General features: G+C 45.7%; 1 protein-coding gene across 1 annotated transcript in view; it reads left to right on the top strand.

Annotated features, from left to right (window-relative positions):
* The first annotated feature begins 756 nt into the window (after positions 1-756).
* Positions 757-19,699, top strand: part of LOC135514196 (RNA-binding protein Musashi homolog 1-like) — a 32,868-nt gene continuing 13,925 nt past the window's right edge. The window contains exons 1-4 of the mRNA XM_064937489.1: positions 757-885; positions 1,247-1,287; positions 2,020-2,101; positions 3,336-3,420. Coding sequence (XP_064793561.1) covers positions 827-885; positions 1,247-1,287; positions 2,020-2,101; positions 3,336-3,420 — 267 coding nt within the window. The 5' untranslated portion in view covers positions 757-826. The remainder of the gene's footprint in view (positions 886-1,246; positions 1,288-2,019; positions 2,102-3,335; positions 3,421-19,699) is intronic.

Raw genomic sequence — 19,699 nt, forward strand, 5'->3', positions numbered from 1 at the left:
TGGAAACCCATTTCATGAAGCTCCCGATGAACAGTTATTGTGCTGAAGTTGCTTCCAGAGGCAGTTTGCAACTCGGTAGCGAGTGTTGCCACCGAGGACAGGCCATTTTAATATTTTTTTACGCACTACGCTCTTCAGCACTCAGTGGCTGAGCCTTTGTTGCCCCTAGACGTTTCCACTTCATAATAACAGCACTTACAGTTGACCGGGGCAGCGCTAGCAGGGCAGAAATCTTACAAACTGACTTGTTGGAAAGGTGGCATCCTATGATGGTGTCATATTGAAAGTCACTGAGTTCTTAAGTAAGGCCTATTGCCAATGTTTATCTATCGAGATTGCATGGTTGTATGCTCGGTTTTATGCACCAGCCAGCAACGGTGTGGCTGAAATAGCCGAATCCACTCATTTGAAGGGGTGTCCACATACTTTTGAATATATAAGTGTATGTATGTGCCTCGTTTAAAACCTTGAACCGGTACGAAATATCTTTAGCTCACACCAACAAAAATGATAATTCTAATGATTTCATACAGTATTATCATTTACCCAAACTAAAATACATATTGATATCTCTATTTGTTTATTTTACAAATTGTAACGCATTTTTGTATTTATAAGCATGCGTAAAATGTGCGTACCGCTAGGATGAGAGGAACACGCGGGCACAGCACAAGGAGGAGGAGTCGACCATCTCCTTGAGCCAAATGCACTCGTCCCTCCTCTCTGCAACAGCCCGTTCCTCTCTTAAACCTTGGTCAAACCCCCGCACCATCTCTCCACTCGGTCTGTTTTTCCATACCGTACAGTCTGAACACACCGGCACGAAATGGATACGGAAGGGAGCCAGAGCAGCCTGTCCTCCACGGACTCCCCTCACGACCCCTGGTAAACCTACCTATCTCATTCGGCTACACCTAGTCATGAGATTGATACACCTCAGAGACAAACCCTGGAGTTGAGAGAAACTACCTATTTTACTGAGACGGAGAGCGTGCTCGCACTTTTTGTGTTGTTGGTCCATGGGCTTCTCATCTTCAAAGAGAGACCGCCCATTCATAGTATTTTTGTGAACAACTAAGTTAGGCTTCAATAACGTTGTTATAATTTATATTAAGCGAGTTAAATATTGCTGTAACGGGTCGACATTTCTAAATGTTTGAACTGCCCTTGTTTACCAAAAATCAAAGCTTACATATTACGTAGCCCTATTTAATGTGCATTTTCACTTACGTGTTATTTCTTTTAGCAAAATGTTCATAGGCGGTCTCAGCTGGCAGACGACACAAGGTGAGCTTTTTCTCCAAACTTTATCAAACTTTTATCAGCCGTTTATTCTCGTATGTGATTCTCAGTCATGTGTTTTTAAAGTCACAGTGAGAGTAGGAAATAATCACATGTAGCTATTAGCCTAAATTCTTGTTTTGATTACAGATTTCTAAAAGTGATGAATGAGTTGTGCTACACTCGCTTGGCATCTAAATAAATTCAATCAGAGGTCCTTTGCTAAAATCAGTCCCTCATTCAACACAGATCAGTAGCCTAGCATACAGGGGGATATAATACAGAATGCCAAGATGAAAATGAATCAATGCTAAAGTAATGAGACAACTACAACTGTCCCTAAATCTTTGGCAATAGGCTATTGTTCAAGACAATAATTGAGCACATCGCAGGAAGAAAGATCGTTGCATTCCTTGAGGGATGAGTTTTGTCTTGATTCTGTCATTGGATATTGTATCATCATTTCTTTTTTTCGGTATGCATGTTGATATAAACGAAATATATCCGATTCTGTATAGGCTGTCATGGTCAAATTTAAATATTCCTTATTTTATGTTCTCATTACTGGACATTAACATTGTTGACGTTTGAACCGAATCACAGACTGCGACCAACAGAAAGTTGAACAATGGTGGCTACAATTCTACCGTAGAAGGCTGTAGCGTCACACACCACCTGCTTTATGCAACCGACATACAAAAAAATAGTTTCTCAGTTTGTTGATCTTCTTTCTTTCAGAGGGATTGAAAGAGTACTTTTGCAAGTATGGCGAGGTGAAGGAGTGCATGGTGATGCGGGATCCAGTTACCAAGCGCTCTAGGTGAGGGGGGTGTGCGCGGTGCAGCGCCCTATCAGAAAAGCCCAAGCCCGCTCAAGACACATCGCACCAGTTACAACTGCTCGTGACTACACAGGCCTACTTAATTCACATGATTATTATGTGTCCATACTTTCTTTGTGTTTGAATTATTGTACAGTGCCTTCAGAAAGTATTCATACCGCTTGACTTATTCCACGTTTTGTGTTACAGGCTGAGTTCAAAATGGATTAAATAGATTTGTCTCACCCATCTACACAATATCACATAATGACAAAGTGAAAATTGTAAAAAATAAAAAGAAGAAAAAAGCACATTTTATTGAAAATAAAATATATCTAATTCGGTATTCATACCCCAAATGTTAGACTCACCTTTGTCAGTGATTAAGGCGGTGAGTCTTTCTGGGTAAGTGTCTAAGAGCTTTCCACACCTGGATTGTATAATATTTGCCCATTATTCTATTTCAAAATGATTTCAGCTCTGTCAAAATGGTTGTTGACCATTGCTAGACAACCATTTTCAGGTCTTGCCATAGATTTTCAAGCATATGTAAGTCAAAACTGTAACTCGGCCACTCAGGAACATTCACTGTCTTCTTGGTAAGCAACTCCAGTGTAGATTTCAGATTATTGTCTTGCTGAAAGGTGAATTCGTCTTCCAGTGTCTGGGAGGGGAAGCAGACTGAACCAGGTTTGATCCCAGGCTTTATCTCAACCGGCTGTGATCGGGAGTCCCATAGGGCAGCGCACAATTGACTCAGCGTTGTCCTGGTTAGGGGAGGGTTTGGCCAGAGTAGGCTGTCATTGTAAATAAGAATTTGTTCTTAACTGACTTGCCTAGTTAAATAAAAAATGAAACCGTTTTCCTCTAGGATTTTGCCTGTGCTAAGTTCCATTGCGTTTATCTTTTATCCTAAAACTTCCCAGTCCTTTAACGATTACAAGTATACCCATAACATGATGCAGCCACCACTATACTTGAAAATATGAAGTGGTTCTCATTCATGTGTTGTATTGCCATAAAAAGGGGTTGAATACTTATTAATCAAGACATTTCAGCGTTTCATGTTTAATTATTTCGAAAAACATATCTGCACTTTGACATGGGGTATTAGGCCAGTGACAATCTCAATTTACTCCCATTTTAAATTCAGGCTGTAACAACAAAATGTGTAAAAAGTCAAGGTGTGTGAATACTTTCTGAAAGCACTGTATATGCTGATATTTATTTGCAGGGGTTTTGGATTTGTCACGTTTGTTGACCAGGCCGGTGTGGATTCAGTTTTGGCAGTAACCAGGCATGAGTTGGATTCAAAAACAGTGAGTTATTAATCCACTTAAAGTATTTCTGTAGACTAGAATACTTTTCTAATATCACTTCTATTTTTTACCCAAAAGCCTACTCCAAAACATGTTTTTTGTTCTCACGAGCTAACTAAAACCATATTTAATATGGCTGTAGTAGTTTTATCAATTTTTAAGTCTTTTAGACATTTTCTACAATTTTATTTTACTTTTGTAAAGTTATTACATTATCTCTGAGAAATAAGTCAAATGTAAATACAAAATTAAGTACATGTAGATATATTATTGCCTTAATATGGCACTATTAAAGAGTTGCCATAGCTGCCTTTTAATTTAATATAGACTACTAAACTATGCTATTAGTAAAATACTTTGCTCTTCCCAACATGAATTGCCAGTATTCTTTACACATGACACTTAATGGGGTCTAAAAACGACATGTTGAGCCATGGAGTAAAGTTCAGGAATAGACTGGGCTACAGAATGTGCCCCCCCCCACAGTGAAACGGTCAAGAAAGTGTTACACAGTGTCAATTGCCATGGAAACTGGGGGACCCAGGCAGGGTTGTGCTCAATTGCACCGTTTCTGCTTCATAGCAAGTGTAAACTCATCGTCAAATGTTCTGCATGCTGTTTTACACTTCAGTTCGCAAGTAATTTGTTCCTAGGGTGAAAATTACCTCCATAACTGTCTTCTTTAAACACATCAATTCATTAACTTGTGCCTCTGCTCCCTGAAATTAGTAAGCTACAGGTGTTTATGTAGTTGGGACAAGATAGTGATACTCCCAACATTGACATATCGGTGCTATTCAATAGGGAGGGAGTGTCAGAACAACCACTACCATATGGAGGGGCATTATGATCCCTTGTGGGATAACCAAAAGAAAATCTCAGAACTCCGTTAGTCAGATCAAAGACATGCACTATTGTTTCGAACAACCTGTTTCTATGTGTACATATGCATGAGGGAGTGTGTATAACTTGCGTTTTTAAAACTCTGGGGGTTGTGTGGTTTTGTTATTAATGAATGTGGGCTGGTTTGGGAACAATGCTGCCTGTTGGTCGTCATAGGGATGGCTGAGTTCCCCCTTACTGGGTGGGAGTGGTGATGGTTGGGGGTAGGTCAGTGTATTGAAATGTGCTGAGGCTCCTTCTTCCCTTTTGTGTTTGGAGAGGTACACCATCTCAACATATCTACAGATATACACAAGGAAAATGAGACTAAAGAGGACACCACTCGAGGGAGGGAGGGAAGGAGAGTCATAGTTAGGGTGGAGAGCTATATGGGAAAGAGAGCACGAGTAAATCTCAGTAAGACAAAAATAATGGTGCGCAAAAAAAGGTCCAGTCACCAGGACCACAAATACAAATTCCATCTAGACACCGTTGCCCTAGAGCACACAAACTATACAGACCTCGGCCTAAACATTAGCGCCACAGGTAACTTCCAGAGAACTGTGAACGAGCTAAGAGACAAGGCAATGAAGGCCTTTATGCAATCAAAAGGAACATAAAATTCGACATACCAATTATGATCTGGCTAAAAAAAAGCTTGAATCAGTTATAGAACCTTATTGATCTTTATGGTTGTGAGGTCTGGGGTCTGCTCACCAACCAAGAATTCACAAAATGGGACAAACACCAAATTGAGACTGCATGCAGAGTTCTGCAAAAATATCCTCTGTGCAAAACACCAAATAATGCATGCAGAGCAGAATTGGGTTGATACCCGCTAATTATCAAAATTCAGAAAAGCTGTTAAATTCTACAACCACCTAAAAGGAAGCGATTCCCAAATCTTCCATAACAAAGCCATTGCCTACAGAGGGATGAATCTCGAGAACAGTCCCTTAAGCAAGCTGGTCCTGGGGCTCTGTTCACAAACACAGCCCCAGGACAGCAACACAATTACACCCAACCAAATCATGAGAAAACAACAAGATAATTGCTTGACATATGGGAAAGAATTAACAACAAAAAAACTGCAAACTAGAATGTGATTTAGCCCTAAACAGAGTACACAGTGGCAGAATACCTGACCACTGTGACTGGCCCAAACTTAAGGAAAGCTTTGACTATGTACAGACTCAGTGAGCATTGCTATTGAGAGGCCATCGTAGGCAGACGGCTATGTGCTCACTGCCCACAAAATGAGGTGGAAACTGTGCTGCACTTCCGAACCCCCTGCCAAATGTATGACCATATTAGAGACCCATATTTCCCTCAGATTACACAGATCCACAAAGAATTCAAAAACAAACCTAATTTTGATAAACTCCCATATATACTGGGTGAAATAGCACAGTGTGCAATCACAGCAGCCAGATGTGTGACCTGTTGCTACAAGAAAAGGACAACCAGTGAAGAACAAACACCATTGTAAATACAACGCATATTTATGTTTATTTATTTTTCCTTTTGTACTTTAACTATTTGCACTTCGTTACAACACTGTATATAGACATATTATGACATTTGAAATGTCTTTATTCTTTTGGAACTTCTGTGAGTGTAATGTTTACTCTTAATTTAGTTTTTCACCCTTGTTTATTATCCACTGCACTTGCTTTTGCAATGTTAACATATGTTTCCCATGCCAATAAAGCCATGAAGCAAGTCATCGGGTGGAGAGCTTTATGGGAGAGACAGAGTCATCGGGTGGAGAGCTTTACGGGAGAGACAGAGAGCGTCATCGGGTGGAGAGCTTTACGGGAGAGACAGAGAGAGTCATCGGGTGGAGAGCTTTACGGGAGAGACAGAGAGAGTCATCGGGTGGAGAGCTTTACGGGAGAGACAGAGAGAGTCATCGGGTGGAGAGCTTTACGGGAGAGACGGAGAGAGTCATAGGGTAGAGAGAGAGAGCGGTTGGAGGGCTTTATGGGAGAGAGAGAGTGATAGGTTAGAGAGCTTTATGGGAGAGAGAGAGAGAGAGTGAGTGATAGGTTGGATAGCTTTGAGAGAGTGAGGTTGGAGAGCTTTATGGGAGAGAGAGTGTGATAGGTTGGATAGCTTTGAGAGAGAAAGTGAGGTTGGAAAGCTTTATGGGAGAGAGAGAGAGAGAGAGAGAGAGAGAGGTTGGAGAGCTTTATGGGAGAGAGAGGTTGGAGAGCTTTATGGGAGAGAGAGAGAGAGAGGTTGGAGAGCTTTATGGGAGAGAGAGAGAGGGGGGTTGGAGAGCTTTATGGGAGAGAGAGAGAGAGGGGTTGGAGAGCTTTATGGGAGAGAGAGAGAGAGGGGTTGGAGAGCTTTATGGGAGAGAGAGAGAGAGGGGTTGGAGAGCTTTATGGGAGAGAGAGAGAGAGGGGTTGGAGAGCTTTATGGGAGAGAGAGAGAGGTTGGAGAGCTTTATGGGAGAGAGAGAGAGGTTGGAGAGCTTTATGGGAGAGAGAGAGAGAGAGGTTGGAGAGCTTTATGGGAGAGCGAGAGAGAGGGGTTGGAGAGCTTTATGGGAGAGAGAGAGAGAGAGAGAGAGAGTGAGTGATAGGTTGGATAGCTTTGAGAGAGTGAGGTTGGAGAGCTTTATGGGAGAGAGAGTGTGATAGGTTGGATAGCTTTGAGAGAGAAAGTGAGGTTGGAAAGCTTTATGGGAGAGAGAGAGAGAGAGTGAGTGATAGGTTGGATAGCTTTGAGAGAGTGAGGTTGGAGAGCTTTATGGGAGAGAGAGTGTGATAGGTTGGATAGCTTTGAGAGAGGAAGTGAGGTTGGAAAGCTTTATGGGAGAGAGAGAGAGAGAGAGAGAGAGAGGTTGGAGAGCTTTATGGGAGAGAGAGAGAGAGGGGTTGGAGAGCTTTATGGGAGAGAGAGAGAGAGGGGTTGGAGAGCTTTATGGAGAGAGAGAGGGGTTGGAGAGCTTTATGGGAGAGAGAGAGAGGGGTTGGAGAGCTTTATGGGAGAGAGAGAGAGAGGGGTTGGAGAGCTTTATGGGAGAGAGAGAGAGAGGGGGTTGGAGAGCTTTATGGGAGAGAGAGAGAGGGTGGTTGGAGAGCTTTATGGGAGAGAGAGAGAGAGGGGGGTTGGAGAGCTTTATGGGAGAGAGAGAGAGGTTGGAGAGCTTTATGGGAGAGAGAGAGAGAGAGGTTGGAGAGCTTTATGGGAGAGAGAGAGAGAGAGAGAGAGGTTGGAGAGCTTTATGGGAGAGAGAGAGAGAGGTTGGAGAGCTTTATGGGAGAGAGAGAGAGAGGGGTTGGAGAGCTTTATGGGAGAGAGAGAGGTTGGAGAGCTTTATGGGAGAGAGAGAGGTTGGATAGCTTTTTGGGAGAGAGAGAGTGTGATAGGTTGGAGAGCTTTGAGAGAGAGAGTGATAGGTTGGAGAGCGTTATGGGAGAGAGAGGGAGAGAGTGTGATAGGTAGGAGAGCTTTATGGGATAGAGAGAGAGTCATAGGGTGGAGAGCTTTATGGGGGAGAGAGTCATAGGGTGGAGAGCTTTATGGGGGAGAGAGTCATAGGGTGGAGAGCTTTATGGGAGAGAGAGTCATAGGGTGGAGAGCTTTATGGGAGAGAGAGTCATAGGGTGGAGAGCTTTAGGGGAGAGAGAGTCATAGGGTGGAGAGCTTTATGGGGGAGAGAGGGTTGGAGAGCTTTATGGGGAAGAGTGATAGGGTGGAGCGCTTTTGGGAGAGAAACAGAGTGTGATAGGTTGGAGAGCTTTTTGAGAGAAAGAGAGTGTGATAGGTTGGAGAGCTTTTTGAGAGAAAGAGAGTGTGATAGGTTGGAGAGCTTTTTGAGAGAAAGAGAGAGTGTGATAGGTTGGAGAGCTTTACGGGAGAGAGTGATAGGTTGGAGAGCTTTACGGGAGAGACAGAGAGAGTCATCGGGTGGAGAGCTTTACGGGAGAGACAGGGAGTCATCGGGTGGAGAGCTTTACGGGAGAGACACAGAGAGTCATCGGGTGGAGCGCTTTACGGGAGAGACGGAGAGAGTCATAGGGAAGAGAGAGAGGTTGGAGGGCTTTATGGGAGAGAGAGAGAGGTTGGAGAGCTTTGAGAGAGAGAGAGTGATAGGTTGGAGAGCTTTATGGGAGAGAGAGAGGTTGGATAGCTTTTGGGGAGGGAGAGAGTGTGAGAAAGGTTGGAGAGCTTTGAGAGAGAGAGAGTGAGGTTGGAGAGCTTAATGGGAGAGAGAGAAGTTGGAGAGCTTTGAGAGAGAGATTGATAGGTTGGAGAGCGTTATGGGAGAGAGAGATTGATAGGTTGGAGAGCGTTATGGGGAGAGTGATAGCGTGGAGAGCTTTTTGGGAGAGCGAGAGTGAGTCATAGGGTGGAGATCTTCATGGGAGAGAGAGAGAGAGGTTGGATAGCTTTTTGAGAGAAAGAGAGTGTGATAGGTTGGAGAGCGTTATGGGAGAGAGAGAGAGTCATAGGGTGGAGAGCTTTACGGGAGAGAGAGAAGTTGATGAGCTGTATGAGAGAGCGAGAGAGAGTCTTGGGGTGGAGAGCTTTATGAGAGAGAGAGAGAGAGAGAGAGAGAGAGAGAGAGAGAGAGAGAGAGAGGTTGGAGAGCTTTATGGGAGAGAGAGGTTGGAGAGCTTTATGGGAGAGAGAGAGAGAGAGAGGTTGGAGAGCTTTATGGGAGAGAGAGAGAGAGGGGGGTTGGAGAGCTTTATGGGAGAGAGAGAGAGAGGGGTTGGAGAGCTTTATGGGAGAGAGAGAGAGAGGGGTTGGAGAGCTTTATGGGAGAGAGAGAGAGAGGGGGTTGGAGAGCTTTATGGGAGAGAGAGAGAGGGGTTGGAGAGCTTTATGGGAGAGAGAGAGAGAGGTTGGAGAGCTTTATGGGAGAGAGAGAGAGAGGTTGGAGAGCTTTATGGGAGAGAGAGAGAGAGAGAGAGGTTGGAGAGCTTTATGGGAGAGCGAGAGAGAGGGGTTGGAGAGCTTTATGGGAGAGAGAGAGAGAGAGAGAGAGAGTGAGTGATAGGTTGGATAGCTTTGAGAGAGTGAGGTTGGAGAGCTTTATGGGAGAGAGAGTGTGATAGGTTGGATAGCTTTGAGAGAGAAAGTGAGGTTGGAAAGCTTTATGGGAGAGAGAGAGAGAGTGAGTGATAGGTTGGATAGCTTTGAGAGAGTGAGGTTGGAGAGCTTTATGGGAGAGAGAGTGTGATAGGTTGGATAGCTTTGAGAGAGGAAGTGAGGTTGGAAAGCTTTATGGGAGAGAGAGAGAGAGAGAGAGAGGTTGGAGAGCTTTATGGGAGAGAGAGGTTGGAGAGCTTTATGGGAGAGAGAGAGAGAGGGGTTGGAGAGCTTTATGGGAGAGAGAGAGAGAGAGAGAGGGGTTGGAGAGCTTTATGGGAGAGAGAGAGAGGGGGTTGGAGAGCTTTATGGGAGAGAGAGAGAGGGGTTGGAGAGCTTTATGGGAGAGAGAGAGAGAGAGGGGTTGGAGAGCTTTATGGGAGAGAGAGAGAGGGGGTTGGAGAGCTTTATGGGAGAGAGAGAGAGAGGGGTTGGAGAGCTTTATGGGAGAGAGAGAGAGAGGTTGGAGAGCTTTATGGGAGAGAGAGAGAGAGGTTGGAGAGCTTTATGGGAGAGAGAGAGAGAGAGAGAGGTTGGAGAGCTTTATGGGAGAGAGAGAGAGAGAGGTTGGAGAGCTTTATGGGAGAGAGAGAGAGAGGGGTTGGAGAGCTTTATGGGAGAGAGAGAGAGAGAGGTTGGAGAGCTTTATGGGAGAGAGAGAGAGGTTGGATAGCTTTTTGGGAGAGAGAGAGTGTGATAGGTTGGAGAGCTTTGAGAGAGAGAGTGATAGGTTGGAGAGCGTTATGGGAGAGAGAGGGAGAGAGTGTGATAGGTAGGAGAGCTTTATGGGATAGAGAGAGAGTCATAGGGTGGAGAGCTTTATGGGGGAGAGAGTCATAGGGTGGAGAGCTTTATGGGGGAGAGAGTCATAGGGTGGAGAGCTTTATGGGAGAGAGAGTCATAGGGTGGAGAGCTTTATGGGAGAGAGAGTCATAGGGTGGAGAGCTTTAGGGGAGAGAGAGTCATAGGGTGGAGAGCTTTATGGGGGAGAGAGAGGTTGGAGAGCTTTATGGGGAAGAGTGATAGGGTGGAGCGCTTTTTGGGAGAGAAACAGAGTGTGATAGGTTGGAGAGCTTTTTGAGAGAAAGAGAGAGTGTGATAGGTTGGAGAGCTTTTTGAGAGAAAGAGAGAGTGTGATAGGTTGGAGAGCTTTTTGAGAGAAAGAGAGAGTGTGATAGGTTGGAGAGCTTTACGGGAGAGAGAGTGATAGGTTGGAGAGCTTTACGGGAGAGACAGAGAGAGTCATCGGGTGGAGAGCTTTACGGGAGAGACAGGGAGTCATCGGGTGGAGAGCTTTACGGGAGAGACACAGAGAGTCATCGGGTGGAGCGCTTTACGGGAGAGACGGAGAGAGTCATAGGGAAGAGAGAGAGGTTGGAGGGCTTTATGGGAGAGAGAGAGAGGTTGGAGAGCTTTGAGAGAGAGAGAGTGATAGGTTGGAGAGCTTTATGGGAGAGAGAGAGGTTGGATAGCTTTTGGGGAGGGAGAGAGAGTGTGAGAAAGGTTGGAGAGCTTTGAGAGAGAGAGAGTGAGGTTGGAGAGCTTAATGGGAGAGAGAGAGAAGTTGGAGAGCTTTGAGAGAGAGAGATTGATAGGTTGGAGAGCGTTATGGGAGAGAGAGAGATTGATAGGTTGGAGAGCGTTATGGGGGAGAGTGATAGCGTGGAGAGCTTTTTGGGAGAGCGAGAGTGAGTCATAGGGTGGAGATCTTCATGGGAGAGAGAGAGAGAGAGGTTGGATAGCTTTTTGAGAGAAAGAGAGAGTGTGATAGGTTGGAGAGCGTTATGGGAGAGAGAGAGAGTCATAGGGTGGAGAGCTTTACGGGAGAGAGAGAAGTTGATGAGCTGTATGAGAGAGCGAGAGAGAGTCTTGGGGTGGAGAGCTTTATGAGAGAGAGAGAGAGAGAGAGAGAGAGAGAGAGAGAGAGAGAGAGAGAGAGAGAGAGGGTGGAGAGCTTTATGGGAGAGAGAGTCATAGGGTGGAGAGCTTTATGGGAGATCGAGAGAGAGCGGTTGGAGAGGTTTGTGGGAGAGAGCGGTTGGAGAGGTTTGTGGGAGAGAGCGGTTGGAGAGGTTTGTGGGAGAGAGCGGTTGGAGAGGTTTGTGGGAGAGAGCGGTTGGAGAGGTTTGTGGGAGAGAGAGGTTGGAGAGCTTTATGAGAGAGAGAGAGTGAGAGAGAGAGGTTGGAGAGCTTTATGAGAGAGAGAGAGTGAGAGAGAGAGGTTGGAGAGCTTTATGGGAGAGAGAGAGAGAGGTTGGATAGCTTTTTGGGAGGGAGAGAGTGTGAAAGGTTGGAGATCTTTATGGGAGAGAGAGAGAGACAGAGAAACAGAGAGAGAGAGTGTGAGGTTGGAGAGCTTAATGGGAGGGAGAAAGAGAGAGAATGATAGGTTGGAGAGTGAGTCATAGGGTGGAGATCTTTATGGGAGAGAGAGAGAGAGAGGTTGGATAGCTTTTTGAGAGAAAGAGAGAGTGATAGTTTGGAGAGCGTTATGGGAGAGAGAGTGTGATAGGTTGGAGAGCTTTATGGGATAGAGAGAGAGTCATAGGGTGGAGAGCTTAATGGGAGAGAGAGTCATAGGGTGGAGAGCTTTATGGGAGAGAGAGTCATAGGGTGGAGAGCGTTATGGGAGAGAGAGTCATAGGGTGGAGAGCGTTATGGGAGAGAGAGTCATAGGGTGCAGAGCTTTATGGGAGAGAGAGTCATAGGGTGGAGAGCTTTATGGGAGAGAGAGTCATAGGGTGGAGAGCTTAATGGGAGAGAGAGTCATAGGGTGGAGAGCGTTATGGGAGAGAGAGTCATAGGGTGGAGAGCTTTATGGGAGAGAGAGTCATAGGGTGGAGAGCTTTATGGGAGAGAGAGTCATAGGGTGGAGAGCGTTATGGGAGAGAGAGTCATAGGGTGGAGAGCGTTATGGGAGAGAGAGTCATAGGGTGGAGAGCGTTATGGGAGAGAGAGTCATAGGGTGCAGAGCTTTATGGGAGAGAGAGTCATAGGGTGGAGAGCTTTATGGGAGAGAGAGTCATAGGGTGGAGAGCTTTATGGGAGAGAGAGAGAAAGAAAGTCATAGGGTGGAGAGCTTTTTGGTAGAGAGAGTCATAGGGTGGAGAGGTTTATGGGAGAGAGAGAGCGAGGTTGGAGGGCTTTATGGGAGAGGGAGAGATGTTGGAGAGAGGTTGGAGAGCTTTGAGAGAGAGTGAGGTTGGAGAGCTTAATGGAAGAGGTTTATGGGAGAGAGAGAGAGGTTGGAGAGCTTTATGGGAGAGAGAGAGAGAGAGGTTGGAGGGCTTTATGGGAGAGGGAGAGAGGTTGGAGAGCTTTGAGAGGGAGAGAGAGAGAGGTTGGAGAGGTTTATGGGAGAGAGTCATAGGTTAGAGAGCTTTATGGGAGAGAGAGAGGTTTGAGAGGTTTATTGGGAGAAAGAGAGAGGTTGGAGAGGTTTATGGGAGAGAGTGATAGGTTGTAGAGCGTTATGGGAGAGAGAGAGTGTGTGTGATAGGTTGGAGAGCTTTATGGGATAGAGAGGGAGTCATAGGGTGGAGAGCTTTATGGGAGAGAGAGTCATAGGTTAGAGAGCTTTATGGGAGAGAGCGAGAGAGGTTGGAGAGCTTTTTGGGAGGGAGAGAGAGGTTGGAGAGCTTTATGGGAGAGAGACAGAGAAACACACAGAGAGAGAGAGAGAGAGATAGGTTGGAGAGCGTTATGGGAGAGAGAGAGTGTGTGTGATAGGTTGGAGAGCTTTATGGGAGAGAGAGAGTGTATGTGATAGGTTGGAGAGCTTTATGGGAGAGCTTTGAGAGAGAGAGAGTGTGTTATAGGTAGGAGAGCTTTATGGGATGGAGAGAGAGTGTGTGTGATAGGTTGGAGAGCTTTATGGGAGAGCTTTGAGAGAGAGAGAGTGTGTTATAGGTTGGAGAGCTTTATGGGAGAGAGAGAGGTTGGAGAGCTTTATGGGAGAGAGAGAGAGGTTGGAGAGCTTAATGGGAGAGAGAGTCTTGGTGGAGCGCTTTATGGGAGAGAGAGAGAGTCATGGTGGAGAGCTTTATGAGAGAGAAAGAGGGGTTGGAGAGCTTTATGAGAGAGAAAGAGGGGTTGTAGAGCTTTATGAGAGAGAAAGAGGGGTTGGAAAGCTTTATGAGAGAGAGAGAGGTTGGAGAGCTCTATGAGAGAGCTTTTTGGGAGGGAGAGAGTGAGGTTGGAGAGCTTTATGGGAGAGAGAGAGGTTGGAGAGCTTTATGGGAGAGAGAGAGAGGTTGGAGAGCTTTATGGGAGAGAGAGTCATAGGGTGGAGAGCTTTATGGGAGAGAGAGTCATAGGGTGGAGAGCGTTATGGGAGAGAGAGTCATAGGGTGGAGAGCGTTATGGGAGAGAGAGTCATAGGGTGCAGAGCTTTATGGGAGAGAGAGTCATAGGGTGGAGAGCTTTATGGGAGAGAGAGTCATAGGGTGGAGAGCTTTATGGGAGAGAGAGAGAAAGAAAGTCATAGGGTGGAGAGCTTTTTGGTAGAGAGAGTCATAGGGTGGAGAGCTTTATGGGAGAGAGAGGTTGGAGAGGTTTATGGGAGAGAGAGAGAAAGAAAGTCATAGGGTGGAGAGCTTTTTGGTAGAGAGAGTCATAGGGTGGAGAGCTTTATGGGAGAGAGAGGTTGGAGAGGTTTATGGGAGAGAGAGAGAGAGGTTGGAGGGCTTTATGGGAGAGGGAGAGATGTTGGAGAGAGGTTGGAGAGCTTTGAGAGAGAGTGAGGTTGGAGAGCTTAATGGAAGAGGTTTATGGGAGAGAGAGAGAGGTTGGAGAGGTTTATGGGAGAGAGTCATAGGTTAGAGAGCTTTATGGGAGAGAGAGAGGTTTGAGAGGTTTATTGGGAGAAAGAGAGAGGTTGGAGAGGTTTATGGGAGAGAGTGATAGGTTGTAGAGCGTTATGGGAGAGAGAGAGTGTGTGTGATAGGTTGGAGAGCTTTATGGGATAGAGAGGGAGTCATAGGGTGGAGAGCTTTATGGGAGAGAGAGTCATAGGTTAGAGAGCTTTATGGGAGAGAGCGAGAGAGGTTGGAGAGCTTTTTGGGAGGGAGAGAGAGGTTGGAGAGCTTTATGGGAGAGAGACAGAGAAACACACAGAGAGAGAGAGAGAGAGAGAGAGATAGGTTGGAGAGCGTTATGGGAGAGAGAGAGTGTGTGTGATAGGTTGGAGAGCTTTATGGGAGAGAGAGAGTGTATGTGATAGGTTGGAGAGCTTTATGGGAGAGCTTTGAGAGAGAGAGAGTGTGTTATAGGTAGGAGAGCTTTATGGGATGGAGAGAGAGTGTGTGTGATAGGTTGGAGAGCTTTATGGGAGAGCTTTGAGAGAGAGAGAGTGTGTTATAGGTTGGAGAGCTTTATGGGAGAGAGAGAGGTTGGAGAGCTTTATGGGAGAGAGAGAGAGGTTGGAGAGCTTAATGGGAGAGAGAGAGTCTTGGTGGAGCGCTTTATGGGAGAGAGAGCGAGTCATGGTGGAGAGCTTTATGAGAGAGAAAGAGGGGTTGGAGAGCTTTATGAGAGAGAAAGAGGGGTTGTAGAGCTTTATGAGAGAGAAAGAGGGGTTGGAAAGCTTTATGAGAGAGAGAGAGGTTGGAGAGCTCTATGAGAGAGCTTTTTGGGAGGGAGAGAGTGAGGTTGGAGAGCTTTATGGGAGAGAGAGAGGTTGGAGAGCTTTATGGGAGAGAGAGAGAGGTTGGAGAGCTTTATGGGAGAGAGAGAGAGGTTGGAGAGCTTTATGGGAGAGAGAGAGAGGTTGGAGAGGTTTATGGGAGAGAGAGAGGTTGGAGAGCTTTATGGGAGAGCTTTTTGGGAGGGAGAGAGTGAGGTTGGAGAGCTTTATGGGATAGAGAGAGAGTCATAGGGTGGAGAGCTTTATGGGAGAGAGAGTCAGGGTGGAGAGCTTTATGGGAGAGAGAGTCATAGGTTAGAGAGCTTTATGGGAGAGAGAGAGGTTGGAGAGCTTTATGGGAGAGAGAGATATGTGGAGAGCTTTACGGGAGAGAGAGAGAGAGAGGTTGGACAGCTTTATGAGCGAGAAAGAGGGGTTGGAGAGCTTTATGAGAGAGAGAGAGAGAGAGGTTGGAGAGCTTTATGCGAGAGAGAGAGAGAGGTTGGAGAGCTTTATGAGAGAGAGAGAGAGAGAGGTTGGAGAGCTTTATGAGAGAGAGAGAGAGAGAGAGAGAGAGGTTGGAGAGAGAGAGAGAGAGAGAGGTTGGAGAGAGAGAGAGAGAGAGAGAGGTTGGGGAGAGAGAGAGAGAGAGAGAGGTTGGAGAGCTTTATGGGAGTGAGAGGTTGGAGAGCTTTATGGTACAGAGCGAGAGAGGTTGGAGAGTGTGTTATAGGTAGGAGAGCTTTATGGGATGGAGAGAGAGTCAAAGGGTGGAGAGCGTTATGGGAGAGAGAGTCATAGGGTGGAGAGCTTTATGGGAGAGAGAGGGAGTCATAGGGTGGAGAGCTTTATGGGAGAGAGAGTCATAGGTTGGAGAGCTTTATGGGAGAGAGAGAGAGAGATGTGGAGAGCTTTATGTGAGAGAGAGGTTGGACAGCTTTATGAGAGAGAAAGAGGGGTTGGAGTGCTTTATGAGAGAGAGATTGATAGGTTGGAGAGCGTTATGGGAGAGAGAGAGTCATAGGGTGGAAACCTTTATGGGGGAGAGTGATAGCGTGGAGAGCTTTTTGGGAGAGCGAGAGTGAGTCATAGGGTGGAGATCTTCATGGGAGAGAGAGAGAGAGGTTGGATAGCTTTTTGAGAGAAAGAGAGAGTGTGATAGGTTGGAGAGCGTTATGGGAGAGAGAGAGAGTCATAGGGTGGAGAGCTTTACGGGAGAGAGAGAAGTTGATGAGCTGTATGGGAGAGCGAGAGAGAGTCTTGGGGTGGAGAGCTTTATGGGAGAGAGAGAGAGAGAGAGAAAGAGAGTCATAGGGTGGAGAGCTTTTTGGGAGAGAGAGTCATAGGGTGGAGAGCTTTTTGGGAGAGAGAGTCATAGGGTGGAGAGCTTTATGGAAAAGAGAGTCATAGGGTGAAGAGCTTTATGGGAGATCGAGAGAGAGCGGTTGGAGAGGTTTGTGGGAGAGAGAGGTTGGAGAGATTTGTGGGAGAGAGAGGTTGGAGAGCTTTATGAGAGAGAGAGAGTGAGAGAGAGAGGTTGGAGAGCTTTATGCGAGAGAGAGAGGTTGGAGAGCTTTATGAGAGAGAGAGAGAGAGAGGTTGGAGAGATCTATGAGAGAGAGAGAGAGCGAGAGAGGTTGGAGAGCTTTATGGGAGAGAGGTTGGAGAGCTTTATGGGACAGAGCGAGAGAGGTTGGAGAGCTTTTTGGGAGGGAGAGAGAGAGAGTGTGATAGGTTGGAGAGCTTTATGGGAGAGAGAGAGTGTGTTATAGGTAGGAGAGCTTTATGGGATGGAGAGAGAGTCATAGGGTGGAGAGCGTTATGGGAGAGAGAGTCATAGGGTGGAGAGCTTTATGGGGGAGAGAGAGAGGTTGGAGAGCTTTATGGGAGAGAGAGTCATAGGGTGGAGAGCTTTATGGTAGAGAGAGTCATAGGGTGGAAACCTTTATGGGGGAGAGAGTCATAGGGTGGAGAGCTATATGGGGGAGAGAGTCATAGGGTGGGGAGCTATATGGGGGAGAGAGTCAGGGTGGAGATCTTTATGGGGGAGAGAGTCATAGGGTGGAGAACTTTATGGGAGAGAGAGTCATAGGGTGGAGAGCTTTATGGGAAAGAGAGTCATAGGTTGGAGAGCTTTATGGGGGAGAGAGTCATAGGGTGGAGAGCTTTATGGGAAAGAGAGTCATAGGGTGGAGAGCTTTATGGGAGAGATAGTCATAGTATGGAGAGCTTTATGGGAAAGAGAGTCATAGGGTGGAGAGCTTTATGGGAAAGAGAGTCATAGGGTGGAGAGCTTTATGGGAGAGAGAGTCATAGGGTAGAGACCTTTATGGGGGAGAGAGTCATAGGGTGGAGAGCTATATGGGGGAGAGAGTCATAGGGTGGAGAGCTATATGGGGAAGAGAGTCATAGGGTGGAGAGCTTAATGGGAGAGAGAGTCATAGGGTGGAGAGCGTTATGGGGGAGAGAGTCATAGGGTGGAGAGCTTTATGGGAGAGAGAGAGTCATAGGGTGGAGAGCTTTTTGGGGGAGAGAGAGAGTCATAGGGTGGAGAGCTTTATGGGAGAGAGAGTCATAGGGTGGAGAGCTTTATGGGAGAGAGAGTCATAGGGTGCAGAGCTTTATGGAATGGTAGCGGCACAGTTTCAAAGTAACATTCTGTGCAGTAGTATTAGAAGTGTAGAGCAACGTTTGTAGATAAATAATAGATTAAAGAAGTCAGACCAAGTCAAAGGTTACGACATCAGTCTGATTTGGCATGATGATAGTTTCAATGGGGCTTCAATGGTTAGTTGCCATGGCTTTTTTTGTCTCCATTACGCCTTCCTCCAAAGAGATTGGACACAAACCAACATCTTTGAAAATGATCATTCTTGGGATACCAGACTACGTAGGTGACAGTTTAACCTCCTATAAAAACCTAGAGCAGTAATAGATTAGATCCATGTGTTGTCAGCTGGATGGAGCATGGCTGAGTGTGGTTGGTAACAGGGTGTGACTGTGCTCTGCGTGGCCGGTGCTCTGTTGCAGCTTTAGAGTGTGTGTCTGGGGTGGAGAAGGCTCAGTGACCAACGGCAGGGGTGGGATGGTGAGTAGGGTTGGCTTTAGTTTAGAGCGAGAACACCCGGCTCCCTCTCTTCTCTCTCACAGCCGCAGGCAGGCTCTCCTGTTCGACAGTAGAGAGAGAAACCTTCTCTAGTGGCAACCAAAAGAATTGACCATGCTGTGACTGACTAACCTGCTCCAGGACAAGAATGGAGGGGGGTTTACTCAGAAGGACTTTTTTAATTGACTTTTATTTGTGGCTGCTGGGCACACTGTCTGCTAGTGACTTGAGTAGCCTATCTATGGAGGATTATTGTATTATGCTTTAAGATTATTCCCATCGGAGTGATGTTGCACTCTGTCGTCATGGTTTAGAAAAGGGTTTGAGGTAAAGTGAGTTTTGCAAGATGTTATGTAGTCCTACATTTCTCAAGCATAACTTGAACACAAGGATACTCCCAACAGGCTAATATATCGATGATGGCAACAGTAGTTCAATCTCAAGTTACAGAGTGTTAAAGACTCCTGCAGCTCGTAAAACATGTTCTATCTAAACATAGAGAATTGTGTCAGTCGGACTCAGTCCTTAGTATGGATGTCATTGGTGTACTCCACTAGAGGTTGACCGATATTGATTTTTCAACGCCGATACCGATTATTGGAGGACCAAAAAAAGACGATACCGATTAATCGGCCGATTTTAAAAATTGTAATTTTTACAAATGTATTTATTTGTAATAATGACAATTACAACAATACTGAATGAACACTTATTTTAACTTAATATAATACATCAATAAAATCAATTTAGCCTCAAATAAATAATGAAACATATTCAATTTGGTTTAAATAATGCAAAAACAAAGTGTTGGAGAAGAAAGTAAAAGTGCAATATGTGTAATATAAGAAAGCTAACTTTTTTAAGACCATTTGTATTTCATATACCTTTGACTATTGGATGTTCTTGTAGGCACTTTAGTATTGCCAGTGTAACAGTATAGCTTCCATCCCTCTCCTCGCCCCTACCTGGGCTCGAACCAGAAACACATGGACAACAGCCACCCTCGAAGCAGCGTTACCCATGCAGAGTGAGGGGAATAACTACTCCAAGTCTCAGAGCGAGTGACGTTTGAAACGCTATTAGTGCGCACCCCGCAAACTAGCTAGCCATTTCACATCGGTTACACCAGCCTAATCTCGGGAGTTGATAGGCTTGAAGTCATAAACAGCGCAATGCTTGAAGCACAGCAAAGAGCTAGTGACAAAACGCAAGAAAGTGCTGTTTGAATGAATACTTACGAGCCTGCTGGTGCCTACCATCGCTCAGTCAGACTGCTCTATCAAATCATAGACTTAATTACAGTGGGGCAAAAAAGTATTTAGCCAGCCACCAATTGTGTAATTTTCATCATAGGTACACTTCAACTATGACAGACAAAGTGAGAGAAAAAAATCCAGTAAATCACATTGTGGGATTTTGAATGCATTTATTTGCAAATTAAGGTGGAAAATAAGTATTTGGTCAATAACAAATGTTTATCTCAATACTTTGTTATATACCCTTTGTTGGCAATGACAGAGGTCAAACATTTTCTGTAAGTCTTCACACACTGTTGCTGG

The sequence above is a fragment of the Oncorhynchus masou genome, chromosome 25, assembly GCF_036934945.1.
Source record: "Oncorhynchus masou masou isolate Uvic2021 chromosome 25, UVic_Omas_1.1, whole genome shotgun sequence".
NCBI classification, from domain to species: Eukaryota; Metazoa; Chordata; class Actinopteri; order Salmoniformes; family Salmonidae; genus Oncorhynchus; species Oncorhynchus masou.